The sequence below is a fragment of the Pyrus communis genome, chromosome 7 (genome assembly GCF_963583255.1).
Source record: "Pyrus communis chromosome 7, drPyrComm1.1, whole genome shotgun sequence".
NCBI classification, from domain to species: domain Eukaryota; kingdom Viridiplantae; phylum Streptophyta; class Magnoliopsida; order Rosales; family Rosaceae; genus Pyrus; species Pyrus communis.
In genome coordinates, this window is record NC_084809.1 from 9,023,049 (window position 1) to 9,038,086 (window position 15,038).

General features: G+C 36.5%; 1 protein-coding gene across 1 annotated transcript; it reads left to right on the forward strand.

Annotated features, from left to right (window-relative positions):
• The first annotated feature begins 3,084 nt into the window (after window positions 1–3,084).
• Window positions 3,085–9,041, forward strand: LOC137740069 (mitogen-activated protein kinase 20-like). Its single transcript, XM_068479867.1, has 10 exons — window positions 3,085–3,671; window positions 4,792–5,200; window positions 5,466–5,593; window positions 5,718–5,777; window positions 6,099–6,248; window positions 6,967–7,122; window positions 7,242–7,453; window positions 7,556–7,657; window positions 8,034–8,200; window positions 8,292–9,041. The coding sequence occupies exons 1-10, from the start codon at window positions 3,648–3,650 to the stop codon at window positions 8,738–8,740; spliced, it is 1,857 nt and encodes a 618-aa protein (XP_068335968.1). The 5' UTR covers window positions 3,085–3,647; the 3' UTR covers window positions 8,741–9,041.
• The last annotated feature ends 5,997 nt before the right edge of the window (window positions 9,042–15,038 follow it).

The window sequence follows — 15,038 nt, forward strand, 5'->3', positions numbered from 1 at the left end:
TTATCTCATTAACCATTTTGGCTAAAAAACTTTTTACTTTTTTTTTTCTTCTTCTTCTAATGCTTTCATAAGTGAAAAACAAATGTGGCTCACCAATAAGAAGAAAAACTCAGGATTCAGGTTTTAGTCAGTTCCAAAATCGTTGTCTCTGGTCTGTAGCTGCGAACACAATATTTTATAACAAGTCAATATACCGATTTTTATATTCATACATGTAATTGTTTATTTATATAAATAAAAATAAACAATATCAACCCAAAAAATAAAAAACAATATACTTGAGATTTGGCACTTTTTCTTCCAAAGTCTATTGAGGTTGGATAAAACGTCCATGTTGGAAGGTGTGGTGCATCCTTTCAAGTTTCCAAGTTACCCAGAAAACAAAAACAATTCAGTACCAAACGGATAAAATAATATCTCAAGTTCGTGTCTTGTATACGTGTATAATACAATGATGTATTGGACTGTAAATCAAATTACTTGTCCTTTGATAAATTTCAACCAAATACTTGCATATACATTGTTTCCAGAGGTGGATGCACATTGGGACCTAGATGCTCTTAGGATCACCCAGAGTTCAAAAAATATAAGAATGAAGATCTTCCGAGGACCATCCAATTGTTTTGTACTGGTTCCTTTGTACCTACTAAGTGTTTGATGTGATTTCTGCTAGGTGTTTCTCAACAAGTTGTGATACAATACTTGATACTCTTGATATCATTCATCAAGTGTTCGACAAAATGTCTCAGTGAATAATGAAATTTTTGTGCACGCTCAACACTCTTTTCCTATCTAAAAAAACTTAGACATTTTAACAATAAGACCACCCAAAATTCAAATCTGGATCCGCCACTAATTGTATCCAAAGAAAAACAAATATACTTACTAAAAAAGGTATATATTATATATTATCACATTCACATGCATATTCTTAAAAATGGTTACATGCATATATATATATATATATGTGTGTGTGTGTGTGTATAAAATGAAGGTAACAAATACATGTATGTAAATCTGTTGTTGGAATTGAAACTAGTAAACATGATAAATACCACAAGAGCAGTACGAATACCTTATATTTGGTTGCTTATATATACAAATATATATATATATATATATATATATATATATGTGCTACGTACGTACGTATCAGCATGACCAACTCTTTTGTTTTTTAAGACTTAAAAAAGTCATTAATCATTTAAGATGAAGAAAATCATAGATAAAGAATACAAATCAACGATCACAAACGTAATTGAAAGACAAAATAAAATTCAGCCACATAATCAAAACCGAGAAGATAACGCTCAACTATTTTTTTGTGGTTGCTTCTATTAAAATATATGACATTTACCGGTTTTAGCATATTTCTCTTTACTTGTAAGTAAAAAGTTTTAAATTCAATTCTCGTTAAAAGTGAATTCGAACCAAATTTACTGTCTAACTTATTGTGAGATTTAATTCATTCTCTCACTCCTTAATGTATTTAAAATCATGTGTATTAAAAAATAAATTATATAAAACCTTCGATGTCACATCCCGCCCTGGGGGGATCACTTCCCGGGCCCGCTCCACCACCGTAGCACGGTTAGGGCTTACCATTCCCTCACGGTTTTGTTTTTGGGAACTCACGAGCAACTTCCCAGTGGGTCATCCATCATGGGATTGCTCTAGCCTCCTTCTCGCTTAACTTCGGAGTTCCTGAACCCGAAGCCAGTGAGCTCCCAAAAGGCCTCGTGCTAGGTAGGGATGGGAATATACATTTAAGGATCGCTCCCCTGGACGATGTGAGATGTCACATTCGACCATTCATGTATTGTCACGTGAAACTATATTTAATGTTAAGTCACTGATTGATACAGACTAATTCATCAATAAGGTAGACACCTAAGTAAAGGTTGAAAACTACCCATCTTTAAAGCATTGCTTCTTGATTAACACGTGTGATGCATGATTAAATTTGTCATGAGGTATCATTATTTGATTACTAAACTACATATTATGACATGTTCTGATTTGTTTTGAGGTATGTTTAATTTTCAGTTTCCAATTAGTGATCATAGGTTAGCTTTCACTCAGCCGATGTAATAACAATTCATGTGACTTGTAGATTAGCTAATTTTGTTGATGAGAAGCAAATTAGCTAAATGTTTTATATCAAATATTTATTAATTATATTGAGTGGTTTCACGTCTATCTAATTTAACTTAGGCAATTTTAATTCATTATAGTCACGTTTTACTTATTATAACAATCACATTTAAGTTTTGTACTTTGTTTTATTTTATAAAAAATTTGATATTATTTCTAATATTTGTTTGGAAAGGCTAATTTAGTAGCAGACGTTCTCGTTAATTGAAGACAAAATATACAAAATTTCTGTATTTGGTTTTTGGCTTGAAAGTTTTGTTTGACTCTAATGTTGTAGGAAATCCTAAGGGGATTCAAGTTGTACTTTATTTTGTTTCATAAAAATAATATTTGTCAGATTTTTATTCATAAAAAAAATCAAATATTTATCAAATCATGATTAGTGTCGTCATCATGATAATTATCATAAACCAAACCACTTCCTAATGTGGCACCTTTTTTGACCTCCCACCTATCCCCACCAACCTCCCTTTAACCCAATTAAAATTCGCCACGTGTCCAGCACCCGACGCCACCTAACTCTGTGATTCGTGAATCAGCAAGAAAAGCAAGTGCAAATTGGGTAATTAGAATATTAACAGTTTGAAACCATACAGAATCTGTTGATAAAGCAAGCGCAAATTGGGTAATTAGAATTTTAACAGTTTGAAACCATACAGAATCGGTTTATCTGTCACCTCACTCACAAGAGATTTTGTAAATATCGTCGGTTTAAACGGTGCTCTACATGTTATATACAAGTAAAAAAAACGATATATTTTTCGTGTCTTCTTACTTACTTTACGCAGTTGTTGAGTACATTGCCGAAACAACCTATACATTTCCTCGCCGTTGCATCTCCACCGCCTCCCTGTACATCTCCATCATTATTTATATATCTTTTATTTCCGTATCCATACGTTCTGCATACGATCCCACCCCATCTAATTGCCTTCCCACCCCCACCAGCCCCTAGATTTTTTCCTTATATCTCTCTCTGTGAGTCCTCTCACCCCTTTTGTCGGTGTCATCAGATCTTGTAGAATACAAGCTCTGTGGCGCTCCAACTGTTGCTCTTTCTTCATCTTGCTTCCCATTCTCCTTCGAAACCGAGTTAAAATACAAAAGGGTATAATTTATTTTGTGGTTTTGCATTTGAATTGGAAAATGTTAAAGCTTTATGTGTTTGGTGCTTTATGGTGGTAGTTGGTGGGCTGCCTTGTTGGTATTGTTATTCAGTGAGTAAGGTTTTGGGAGGATTGCAATCAGAATTGGAGGAGTGCATGAGGGATTTGGTCTTGTGGGTTCTATGCTGGGTGAAGTTGGGATTGAGAATAAGGTGGGATTGTGGGCTTGTGATAAGGAGCAGGGGAAGGTGGGGCAAATGTGGCTGAGTCCTTGTGGGATTTGAGGACCTGGATTCTTTCTATTTTCGCTTGATCTCAGCTGGGTAAGAGCTTTTTGGCTTACTTTTTCGAGTTTTCGAGATTTCGAGTTCAGGGTTTGACACAGAAATGCAGCAGGATCACACCAAGAAGGTGACTTTCAATTGGTTTCTGTTACTTAATCTCTTAATTTCCAATTCTTTGATTTGTTAAAGTAATTATTTATCAATAATTGCAATTGTGTTTTAATTATTGAAACTTGATTTGATTCATCATGTTTGTGCTATTTGATGCAATCATATTGTATTTTCTTATTGGTTTATCATGAAAGTTGAGATCTTTGTGCAAATTGAGATTTGAAATGGAGTTTTATTTCAAATGTCTGCTGATTGAGTGGGACATGTGTTAGCTAAAATTGCAACATAATTATTGGTTTGGATCTTACTGATCTATAATTAACAGCTGTTAGATTTAGTTTTTGTTTTATAACAGTCATAATGGATAACGGCATTAGTTAATGCGAATAATCTTTGATAAATATGTTTCCATTCTTATTCTGGTACTTTACCAATTCAATTTAATGCTTATGCTTCTCTTTTGAGATCATTTATGCCAATTTCATGGCTCCTTGCCTCTCTTTTTCTGGACTAGATTCCTCTCGAATAAAATTACATTTTTCTCCGCGGGGCGTTTTATATATCTCGTCTTGTTTGCCCGCATCAGTTTTTATATCTGTCAATTTTCGTTGCTGCATCCTTTACTTCTAAAACTGCTGGAATAGTACAGGAATTTGAGGTATTGGTTGTGCTTCTTTTTGGTTTTTGGCCTTTTATTTTTAGTTTGATTGGAGTTGACAGTTAGGACTTTTAGATGTTGTCCATAAAAAGTATGTGATTGGAAAATGTTCAGAAACCACAAGGGGGATTAGTAAGTTCTTATTTATGCATCATCATGGTTACTGTAAATTATCATATAATCTGGAAGTTGGAACACATTAGAAATATTGTAGTGATTGCATGGCATCTTATGATCTTTTTGTAACTTTATTATTAAGAATGACGATGTATTATGTAGATATATATATGTATGTATATCAATATTTCTGTACTATTCTTGTACCTTTCTGATGTCTTTGTGCTCAGAGTTGTATATAGTCGTACATAAAACACCTATGCTCATTTGCATTTAGATTTGTATGCTCATTTTCATTTAGATTTCTGTACTGTTCTTGTACCTTTCTGTATTCTGATCTGAATTGGATTCAATGCAACAGAATCAAACAGAGATGGACTTCTTCTCGGATTATGGTGATGCCAATCGGTACAAAATTCAGGAAGTTATTGGGAAAGGAAGCTATGGTGTTGTTTGCTCAGCAATAGACACACATACAGGTGAAAAAGTGGCAATAAAAAAAATACACGACATTTTTGAGCATATATCTGATGCCGCTCGTATTCTTCGTGAGATAAAGCTTCTCAGACTTCTACGACATCCCGACATTGTTGAAATTAAGCACATTATGCTGCCACCTTCTCGAAGAGACTTTAAAGATATCTATGTTGTTTTTGAGCTCATGGAATCAGATCTTCATCAAGTTATCAAAGCCAATGATGACCTGACACGAGAACACTATCAGTTCTTTCTTTACCAGCTGCTTCGCGCGTTGAAGTATATTCACACAGGTACTTCTTGCTCTTTAATCGCTTTGTGTGTGTCTGCACATACTTTCATGTGTTCCATGGTGTTTCTAGTGGTTGATTGTCCTGTTCTGTTTTCAGTTTTGTTTTGATTGCTCTTATTATCGGATTCTCTTTTATTGTCTTGTTTTCTCTCTCCCTCCCCTCCTCCTTCATGTTCTTTTCTTTTTGGTTGGGGAGAAAGAGGGGGGGGGGGGGGTGAGGATGTTGGGATATTGTGGACATATCTGATACTCTAATTTGACTGCAGCAAATGTCTACCATCGAGATTTAAAACCGAAGAACATATTGGCAAATGCGAATTGTAAGCTTAAAATTTGTGATTTTGGGTTAGCGAGAGTTGCATTCAATGATACGCCTACGACAATATTTTGGACAGTACGTAATTTTGTGATCTGTAGTTTATCAATGCTAGAGTGATTTTCAGAGCATATGATAATGTTTCCAACATTATGTTTTAAATATAGCACTAATACTTCATATTTATTGGGGACATCTGCAGGACTATGTTGCAACGAGATGGTATAGAGCTCCAGAGCTTTGCGGATCCTTTTTCTCTAAGGTAGAGCTTCTCATAGGTTTTCTTAAACAGTTTAAATTCAGTACAGTTTAATCAGGCGAGTTTACAAATCGGTTGATCTGAGTTTAGTAACTCAGTGCAGCTTCTATACTGTCGTTTGGCTAAGATAGTGCATCTAAATGCAACACACATATCATTCCCGTCTGTGTATTTCAGCTGCATTCTTATGATCATTATTTCGAATTTAGAGGAGATGTGGCATGCCTGTCGTTCGTGTAAATTATTCTCTACTAAGATTCTTGTTCTTGAGCAAGTACTTTTTTAATTTCCTACCTATTAATTTGTGAAAACATGTGAATGCAGTATACCCCTGCGATTGATATATGGAGTATAGGCTGCATCTTTGCTGAGGTATTAACAGGAAAGCCACTTTTTCCTGGAAAGAATGTTGTTCACCAGCTGGATTTGATGACTGATCTTCTTGGGACACCATCATTAGATACCATATCCCGGGTAACCCGTCTTTTCTGATGCAATGCATTCTGTTACTTAGTTATTATTATTATTTTTTTATTATCATTATTATTCTAATTATTTATTGAGTAATGTGCCGATTCGGTTCCTAAATTATTACTTGAGTGAAAAATAAGTTCATAGACTATTTTTTTCAGAAAAATAAGTCCTTAATAAGACTTGCCAATTCCATTCCTACTATAGGATTCAAAGCTATTCTATTGAATCTTCTGTCAATTTAAATCACGCAACTTGCATGTGATACAGTTTGGAGAGTAGATTAGTAGTTTTTAATGAGTTTAACGACTTATTATTACGAAAAAAATAGTATATGAAGCTAACTTTGGACGATAAATTGGCAGTTAGATTTGCAACCTATATGCAACGTTAAGGGCTTACGGGTGAGACAATTATGGGTTTACCTTCTCTAGTTTCATGTGCAAGTCATGTGACTAATCAACAGAAAATTGGATATAAGCTACAAATCTAATAGTAGGGATGAAATTGGCTATTACAATGACTTTAACGACTTTTTTTTTGCAAAAAAAAAAAAAAAAAAAAAAAAAAAAAGGTTTATAGACTTGATTTTCACTAGGGTAATAATTTAGGGACCAAGGCGGCAGTTTACTCTTTATGTATTTAAGCTTGTGCCTCTTCCACAATAAGCTTGTGGCTACACTCGCTTAAAATAATAACCTTGTACATTGTTTGAATGCAGGTTCGAAATGAAAAGGCAAGGAAATACTTAACCAGTATGAGGAAAAAACAACCTGTGTGTTTTGCACAAAAATTTCCAAATGCTGATCCTTTAGCACTACGACTTCTGGAAAGATTGCTTGCTTTTGATCCCAAGGACCGACCAACTGCCGAACAGGTTTGTCATATCATATTAGGCCATCTGCTTTCTTTGTATTCCTCAGTGTGCGTGCCAGTGCATATATCCAGCCACTTTATGGAAAATGTGTTAAACTCAGCATCTTATGTTTTCACCAGGCACTTGCTGATCCTTATTTTAAGGGACTGTCGAGAATTGAGAGGGAACCTTCGTGCCAACCAATTACAAAGATGGAATTTGAATTTGAAAGGCGAAGAGTCACAAAGGAAGACATACGGGAGCTAATTTTTCGGGAGATATTGGAGTACCATCCTCAGTTGCTAAAAGACTACATAAATGGAACTGAGAGAACTAATTTTCTCTATCCAAGGTTCAAACAGCTATAGTTGCTTTCCGTATTCACATATTGTTGCATAGATTGGTCAAGGTTCTTTATGTTATTTGCCCTAATTTTGTTTGTATGTGTATGCAGTGCTGTGGATCAATTTAGAAAGCAGTTTGCGCACCTTGAGGAGAATGGGGGTAAAAGTGGTCCAGTTATTCCACTTGAACGAAAGCACGTGTCGCTTCCTAGGTAAAATGTAATTTCCTTCTGTTTATTTTTTACAAGCTGCTATAGAAATGATGCATGCCAAGTGCTGATGCACTGTCATCACCTTGATAGGACGAGGTTGGATCTACTGTTAGGCAAGTTGGTCATCTTCTAAGTGCTCTACTATGAAATGTCCTGCTACTTCCCGGCCCATCAAGCAGTCCCTTTTTAGGACATTACCTTGTTATTAGGGCCATTGATCACTCAGTTGAGCCTATTGTTCTATCCCTTTTTATAGTGCTAGGATACCTTCAGCTTATGACCTGCACTGTTCTTCCATTCCTGGCAAAGCTACGGGTATGATTTTTATCTGATTGTCTATGGTTATGATAATGGTGAATGTGTTAAATATTTTCAGGTCCACAATTGTACATTCAAATACGGTCCCTCCCAAAGAGCAACAAAATTATGCATTTTTGAAAGATCAGAAAAATGCCAAAGAGGCATACAGGAATTCAAGGGATTCGGAAGCAATTCACGTAAATCTATCAAGAACCATGCAAACACCACAAAGAATTTCTTTGGGTACTCTCAATAACTTTGTAGAATTTGTAGCAATTCCGTTCGTTTCTTATTTTTCCATTTAGTTTTAACTTGCTTTTGGGCACTTATCCAGCCAAACCAGGAAGAGTTGTTGGACCTGTTGCACAATACGATAATAGAAACATGATGAAAGATGACTATGACCAGAGGACACTAGTTGGAGGTTCGGTACTTCTCCCTCAGGCTGCCCCTCCTGCTTATTGTTACCGCAAGCCCAGTGCTGGAAATCAGGAAAGATCTGTGGTCGAAGTTGATAGGGACATGTCCTCACAAGCCAAGCAAGCTGCACATTGTGGCATGGCAACGAAAGTAGCACCAGATGTAGCTATCAGCATTGACTCGAACCCATTTTTTATGACTCGGGTTGGAGTTCCTAAAGTGGAAAATGATGATCGAATTGCTATTGACACCAACTACCTGCAGACAAAGGCTCCATATGGTGGGATCGGCACTGCTGCTGCCACTGCAGCAGCCCACCGTAAGGTTGGAACTGTTCAGTTTGGCATGTCAAGGATGTATTAGGGAAGCATAATTACGATACTTGGGTCGTGGAAATGGTGCCGGATAGAGAAAGAATTTCATACAGAAGAGGAAGATGGAGCAGAGTTCATGCGTGGGAGGGAGGTTCCGTCTTCAAAGGGAACGAAAAGAACTCCAAGGGAGGTTGTGAGGAAAACCACTAAGCGAGGCGGGTGCTTTCCTTTAAAGAGCCAGCTTTCTCTGGTTATGTTTAGAGACTAGTACATTTATCTTTCGTTGAAGAAACTATGTCAGCAAAAATTATACAATCAAATTCAAAAACGAAACTCTCTTTGCCCTTTTACCTGATGCTGAACGAAACAATTGTACGTGTAGTTTTTATTCCACTACTCATGATACATGGGCATGGCTCGTAACGTGCTATGGAGAAACTTACATGCAATTAGGACGTCATGGTAGCAGTATCTCGAATTAGGACGTCACGGTAGCAGTATCTCGAGGATGCTGCCGCCATCCTTTAGTGTTGCGCCTAAGTTCTTTCTCCAAGTTTTGGGAGCCTTTGTGGAGTGCGGAGTGAGGAGTGCTGGCGGTAAAAGATGGCCAGTTCTCTTGTACTGGTTGCAGAAAAGCTGCAATAGCACAGACGGAGTTGAGTAATTAAGTTGTGGGAATCTGTTCAGGATTCTCATTTCTCATAGAAGCTATAGTATTTACGACTACGCAAGATTCTTTCATCTTACTTGGGCAATATAAATTCTTGTCCAAGGCTTTTTTGGGTTTAGTCTACCGGACTAACTTGAACAGGACTATTCTAATAGAGTTGGACCAGAGTCTTGCTCGGTGTTTGGTTGGCCTAAATGCATTTTGGATTAGGTCACGAATCTTGACAGAAGCCAAAAACAGGAGAGAGACTAACAAGCTTTGATGCGGAGAACGGACATTTCTTGAAATTCAATCCTACCCTAGTCGGCCAGTTCGATACCAAAGCTCACTCTCGAAGTCGTCTAAGACGACCGGTGTTTGAGAGGCCCTGAATGCATTTCGAATTGGAACATGAATCTTAGACCCAACCTTAGAATTGACTCACAATGGACATTTGTCAACATATCATTGTATCTTGGTTGGCCAATTCGATACCAAAGCTCAACCACAATGGCGTCCAAGCCAACCCCCCCAAAGTCAAACGAGAGATTGGGCCACAAGAGTTAGGCCCAAATTGAAAGAACAGTCAAAAGTGAGCGGGTATGGTTACTGAATAATCACTAATGTTAAAAAGTGGGGGAGTAGATTTGTTTTAAAATGTTTTTAAAATGACTGAAAGTGCTTTTAGTAAATTGATTTTAGGTTCCAAAAGCACTTTAAGCACTTTTTAGAAGAAGCACCAGATATGTACTTCTTGCAAGAAACACTTAAAGTGTTTTTCCATAATCTACTTGAATTTTTACTAATGATGATTTTAAAAATACTTTAATCATTTTAAAAGCACTTTCAAACGATCCTAAATGAGTTGGCAGCCATGGAGATCCAGCAACAAACAACAAGGCAACTGTCGGTTTCTGACTCAGATAACACAAAACAAATGCAAATCTCACATGCATGAAATGATGCATCAAATGCACACCTTCTCCCTCTCCCTACTTTTATGCTGCTGCAGCTGCAGCTGCTGCGCCATATGGATTATGGACCCCCTCTGCACGTATGCCTTGTCCCCATGAGCACCATCACATGGACCCCAGCCTTACCCTTGCACATGCATCCCTCATCCTCCTCCCCTTCTTGCTTACCTACTTATTAGGACTTGTGGGATTAATTGTGATTTCATTTGAATTCAATCTTGACTCCTCGCGTCATTCAGTGGTACGGATTTTCTGTAAGATTTAAAAGAAAACTAATGAAAATGATTTGAAAATTTTAAGTTTTAACGATAAAAATAAAATAAAGTATAAAGTGAATAGTACCAGAATTGACTTTTTAGTGTAAAAATATAATTTTTCGTTAAAATGAACAGTACTGCAAACTTTTCGTTAAAACTTTCAAGATTTAAATGTTGTAAAGATTCATTAATTGTTGCACAAAAAAGCAAAGAACGAGAAACATGAACTTACACGTCAGAGATATTCGAGTTTAGGTAAGTTTTTCTCTGCAGTAACGATTGAGTTACCGACCCTAACAAGATGATTACCAACCTGATCACCTGAGGAAGTATGTACTTGATTTGAGTACGGAATAAAGAAATGGACGGTTGGGATTATGTGATTCGATTCTGATGGTGATCCAAGAAATATTATTTATTTGGGTAGAATAATAAAGTATAATATAATCACAAAGAGGATGCAGTGTGGGAATGTGACAGCAACAATAGAAGGAAGGACGGAAGGGCCATATGCCCAACACTACCAAAATCCCTATCACAATCCCAATGAACCAAACCACCCACTGGTTTCCTCCTTGGAAACACCGCCACTCCTTCGCCATAACACCTTACTCACTCACCTATAAAACCGCCCCGTTTAACGGGTTAGGTTTAGGTGATCATTAATTTAACAAGTTAGGTTTAGATGATCATTAATTTAACGAATCGAGTCGAAATCAACTCAAATTAGATAAAATCGACGCTTTTACAGGTCTACATAGCATCTTTCTCACTCATGATTTTATAAAAAATATTAGAAATCTTATTCTGTTTTGAAGTATTCTATATTTTTTAATTAATAAGTTTTGATTTTCTATTTTTGGCCAATCGCCAAGTAGCTAAAAAGATACTCCTGCATCACCACATAAAATCTCTAAAAGTACTGGATGGTGTTGAAGTATTGTCATGTGATATAATCAACATGTATATTATAATATGAACGAACAATATTAATAAATGAAAGATATTGACACTTCTAAAAAGTTATTTTGAACTTTTTAGGGTTGGTTTGGTATTGCTGTGCTTTGAAAAAAAACTGCTTCTGCTGTGCTGTGAGAATAAGCAGCTGTGAAATAAAACAACAGAGTGTTTGGTAAACTTTTTTATAAAAATGATTTTGAAAAAAAAAAAAAACAGTATTATAGTGTTTGATAAACTTTTATGTAAAACAGATGTGAAAAAAAGCTGGTTTTTCAAAGCTGAGTTTTGCAGCTTTGTGCTTTTGGATTTTTTTCACCAGAAACTGTGAAAAAAAGTTGAAGCTGAATGTTTACCAAACATAAAAAAACTCCAAGCTTTTTTTTATAGCCACTTTTTTCATAATCACCTCAGTACCTAACTAGGGCTTACTAATGTTATTTTTCTCTTAAATTTCTTCACAAGAAGAGTACACATGTACTAGCGTAGAGTATCAATAACAACACCTATACTCATATTACAACATCAATATATCAACAACTTATAACAAGTAATCGTAGTCCAGTATCATAGGGCAACTACTTCTAGTTCACCACCTCTGGTCTTTGAACGCTATTTGGACATTGCAAATTTAGTACCAATTCCTGCTTTTACCCAATTACAAGTAAACACGTGTTCAATTTGTGTTTACAATTTTAATTATTTAGACACCTGTACATCTATAATTGAATAGAAGTAAGAGTTGCTGCTGAATTTGTAGCAGTCAAGTAATGTTATTATACTAAAGGATAATTAGATTAATTGAAGCTTTAAGATAAGGGATTTTTGTGGGGCTCAAGAGTGGGTCTGGAGAGAAGTGCCACTTGGCAACCATGCCAAGCCAGTGATGTAGATTACAGGAAGAAAGGAGAGAGGAGGGGTGGGGAGAAGGTACTGGGGCACATGGGCGGTGTTAGGTTCAAGAACATCATGTGATCTCTCTTTCCCTTTGTTTTGTACAGTGGGACCTCCACTCCCGTCTACTCTATGCTACTGTGAGCCCATCCGCACCTGATTGCGTGGAAGTTTTCGTGAACCCTCCTAATCCTCCTTCTGGCGCGTTTGGGTCTCTTGTATACTACATGTAATTTTTTTTTTTTTTTTTTTTTTTGAGGAACTTGATTGCAAGACCTTTATTTTCTGTTCAAGAATGAATTTTCTATTGATGATGCTAATAATAGATCTATAAAATGTCGAAATGTTTTGTTATTGACAAGTTGTTAACTAATAGCATCGATACCTTATTGATACTATATCAAGCTTTCTAAACAACATATGTTTTGTCTAAGGAAAGAGCAGTAGCACACCAATTTGGTAACTAAAACATTGTTTGATATGTAAGATTGAATTTGAATGGATAAGCTTCTAAATTCAAAGTATATTGAAGGTACAGTAGAATAATTTTTCATTTCAACAAAATTAGAAGGAAATTAGACATTAAAGTACTTCTTTCAAATTTAAGCATTTTTTTTAGAGGATTAAAATGGATAAACTTTCAGCTAAAAAATATTAGAGAATTGTTATTGACACTTCAAAAATCTCATGTTGCACTCTAAAGTTTTTATAATTAGAAAAAAAAAAAATACAGTTGTGAGATTGTAGAATGAGATTTTTAAAGTTCTAGTAATAGTTCATAATTTTCTAGCCATTTTATGTATTCCTTTTCTAGCCATTGTACCTAGCCCATTGTATGTTCCCTTGTAGTTTCCAACGAGTCTTTATACAAAGAATATATTGTACTTTTTACACTCAAATGAAATCAAGAAAATTGTTTTCTACATGGTATCAGCTTTCTTAGATCCTAGAGTTTTGGTTTTCTTACCTGTGATTGCGTCATTCTTCTTCTTCTTCTGTCTATCTTTTGTTTGTCATGGCCTCTTCCTCCTTGTCATTCATTCCAAATCCCAATGTTACAAACTTCGTTAAATTATCTTATTCTAACTATCTCATATGGCTTCGTCAAATTATCTTTTTTCATCATAAAGATTAGAAGAAATTAGACATTTAAGTAACTTCTTTCTAATTACCATTTTTTGAGAGGATTAAAATGGATAAACATTATGTTAAATTATATTTACTGTTCATAATTTTCTAGTCATTGAACCTAGCCATTTTATATATTCCTTTCTAACCATTGTACCTAGCCCATTGTATATTCATTTGTAGTTTCCAATGAGTCTCTATCCATACTGTAGAAAATGATTTTCCCTTGTTTATTCATTCACTGAATTACAAGATATATAGAACCTATTTGATACAATAATTAATTACAATTGAAATCACCAAGTCAACCCTATACAATCATTCTAAATATAACTCAATCAAGAGGATTGAGGAGAGATATGTGGAGATGATGAAATCTTGCTAACACCCCCCCCCCCCCCCCGGGAAACTGGACGGCCTCGGTTGGACAAGTTTGGAGCAAAGAAAGGTGTGACGCGGCTTGTGCAGTGCTTTAGTAAGAACATCAGCTGGCTGATCGACGGATGGCACAAAAAATACACGATGACTCCCAACAGTAACCTTTTCACGGACGAAGTGGTAGTCAAGTTCAATGTGACGAGTGCGAGCATGGAAGACAGGGTTGGCAGCCATGTAGGTGGCGCTGAGATTGTCGCAGTAAAGGTGAACAGGAAACTGTATAGAGACACCTAGCTCATAGAGAAGATAGGATAACCAAGTTGTTTCTGCACAAGAGTGAGAGAGGGACCTGTATTCGGACTCGGCACTGGATCTAGCAATAGTGGGCTGTTTCTTTGAGCACCATGAGACAAGGTTCGAACCCAAGTAAATTAAGTAACCACTTGTTGAGCGGCGTGTATCAGGGCACCCCGCCCAGTCGGCATCGGAATAAGCACAAAGGCGAGCAGTTCGTAATTGAGGTGTAAAGATAAGACCATGATCGAGGGTCCCTTTGACGTATCGAAGAATACGCTTGGCGGCAACAAGATGAGGAGCACGAGGGGCACTCATAAACTGAGAAACTGTATTCACCGTATAAGTAATGTCAGGACGTGTCAAGGTAAGATATTGAAGGCAGCCAACAAGCTCACGAAACTCCGTGGGAGAAGAGAGGAGAGGACCATCAGTATTGGACAAAACAACCTTTGTAGCGATGGGTGTATTGACGGGCTTGCAATGTTCAAGATTGTGCTTTTGTAACAAATCATGAGCATATTTTAATTGACTGATGTGTAGGGAATCACCATGAGTAAGAACCTGCAATCCCAAAAAATATTGAAGTGGACCAAGATCTTTGATGTCGAAACCACTGCCCAATGCATCAATAAAACTTTGTAGCAAAACAGTATCACTACCAGTGAGAACAATGTCATCAACATATAAGAGCAAAAATATGGTGTGAGGACCAAACCGATAAATGAAGAGGGATGGATCAGCAACACTTTGTGTGAAACCGGCAGTGAGGAGGAAGGAGCTAATGCGATGGAACCATGCTCGGGGCGCTTGTTT

Coding starts and splice junctions, on each gene's coding strand:
- LOC137740069 (XM_068479867.1), top strand. CDS start 3,648: ATGCAGCAGGATCACACCAAGAAG. Junction 3,672..4,791: donor AGCAGGATCACACCAAGAAG/GTGACTTTCAAT, acceptor TCAATGCAACAG/AATCAAACAGAGATGGACTT. Junction 7,454..7,555: donor ACTAATTTTCTCTATCCAAG/GTTCAAACAGCT, acceptor ATGTGTATGCAG/TGCTGTGGATCAATTTAGAA.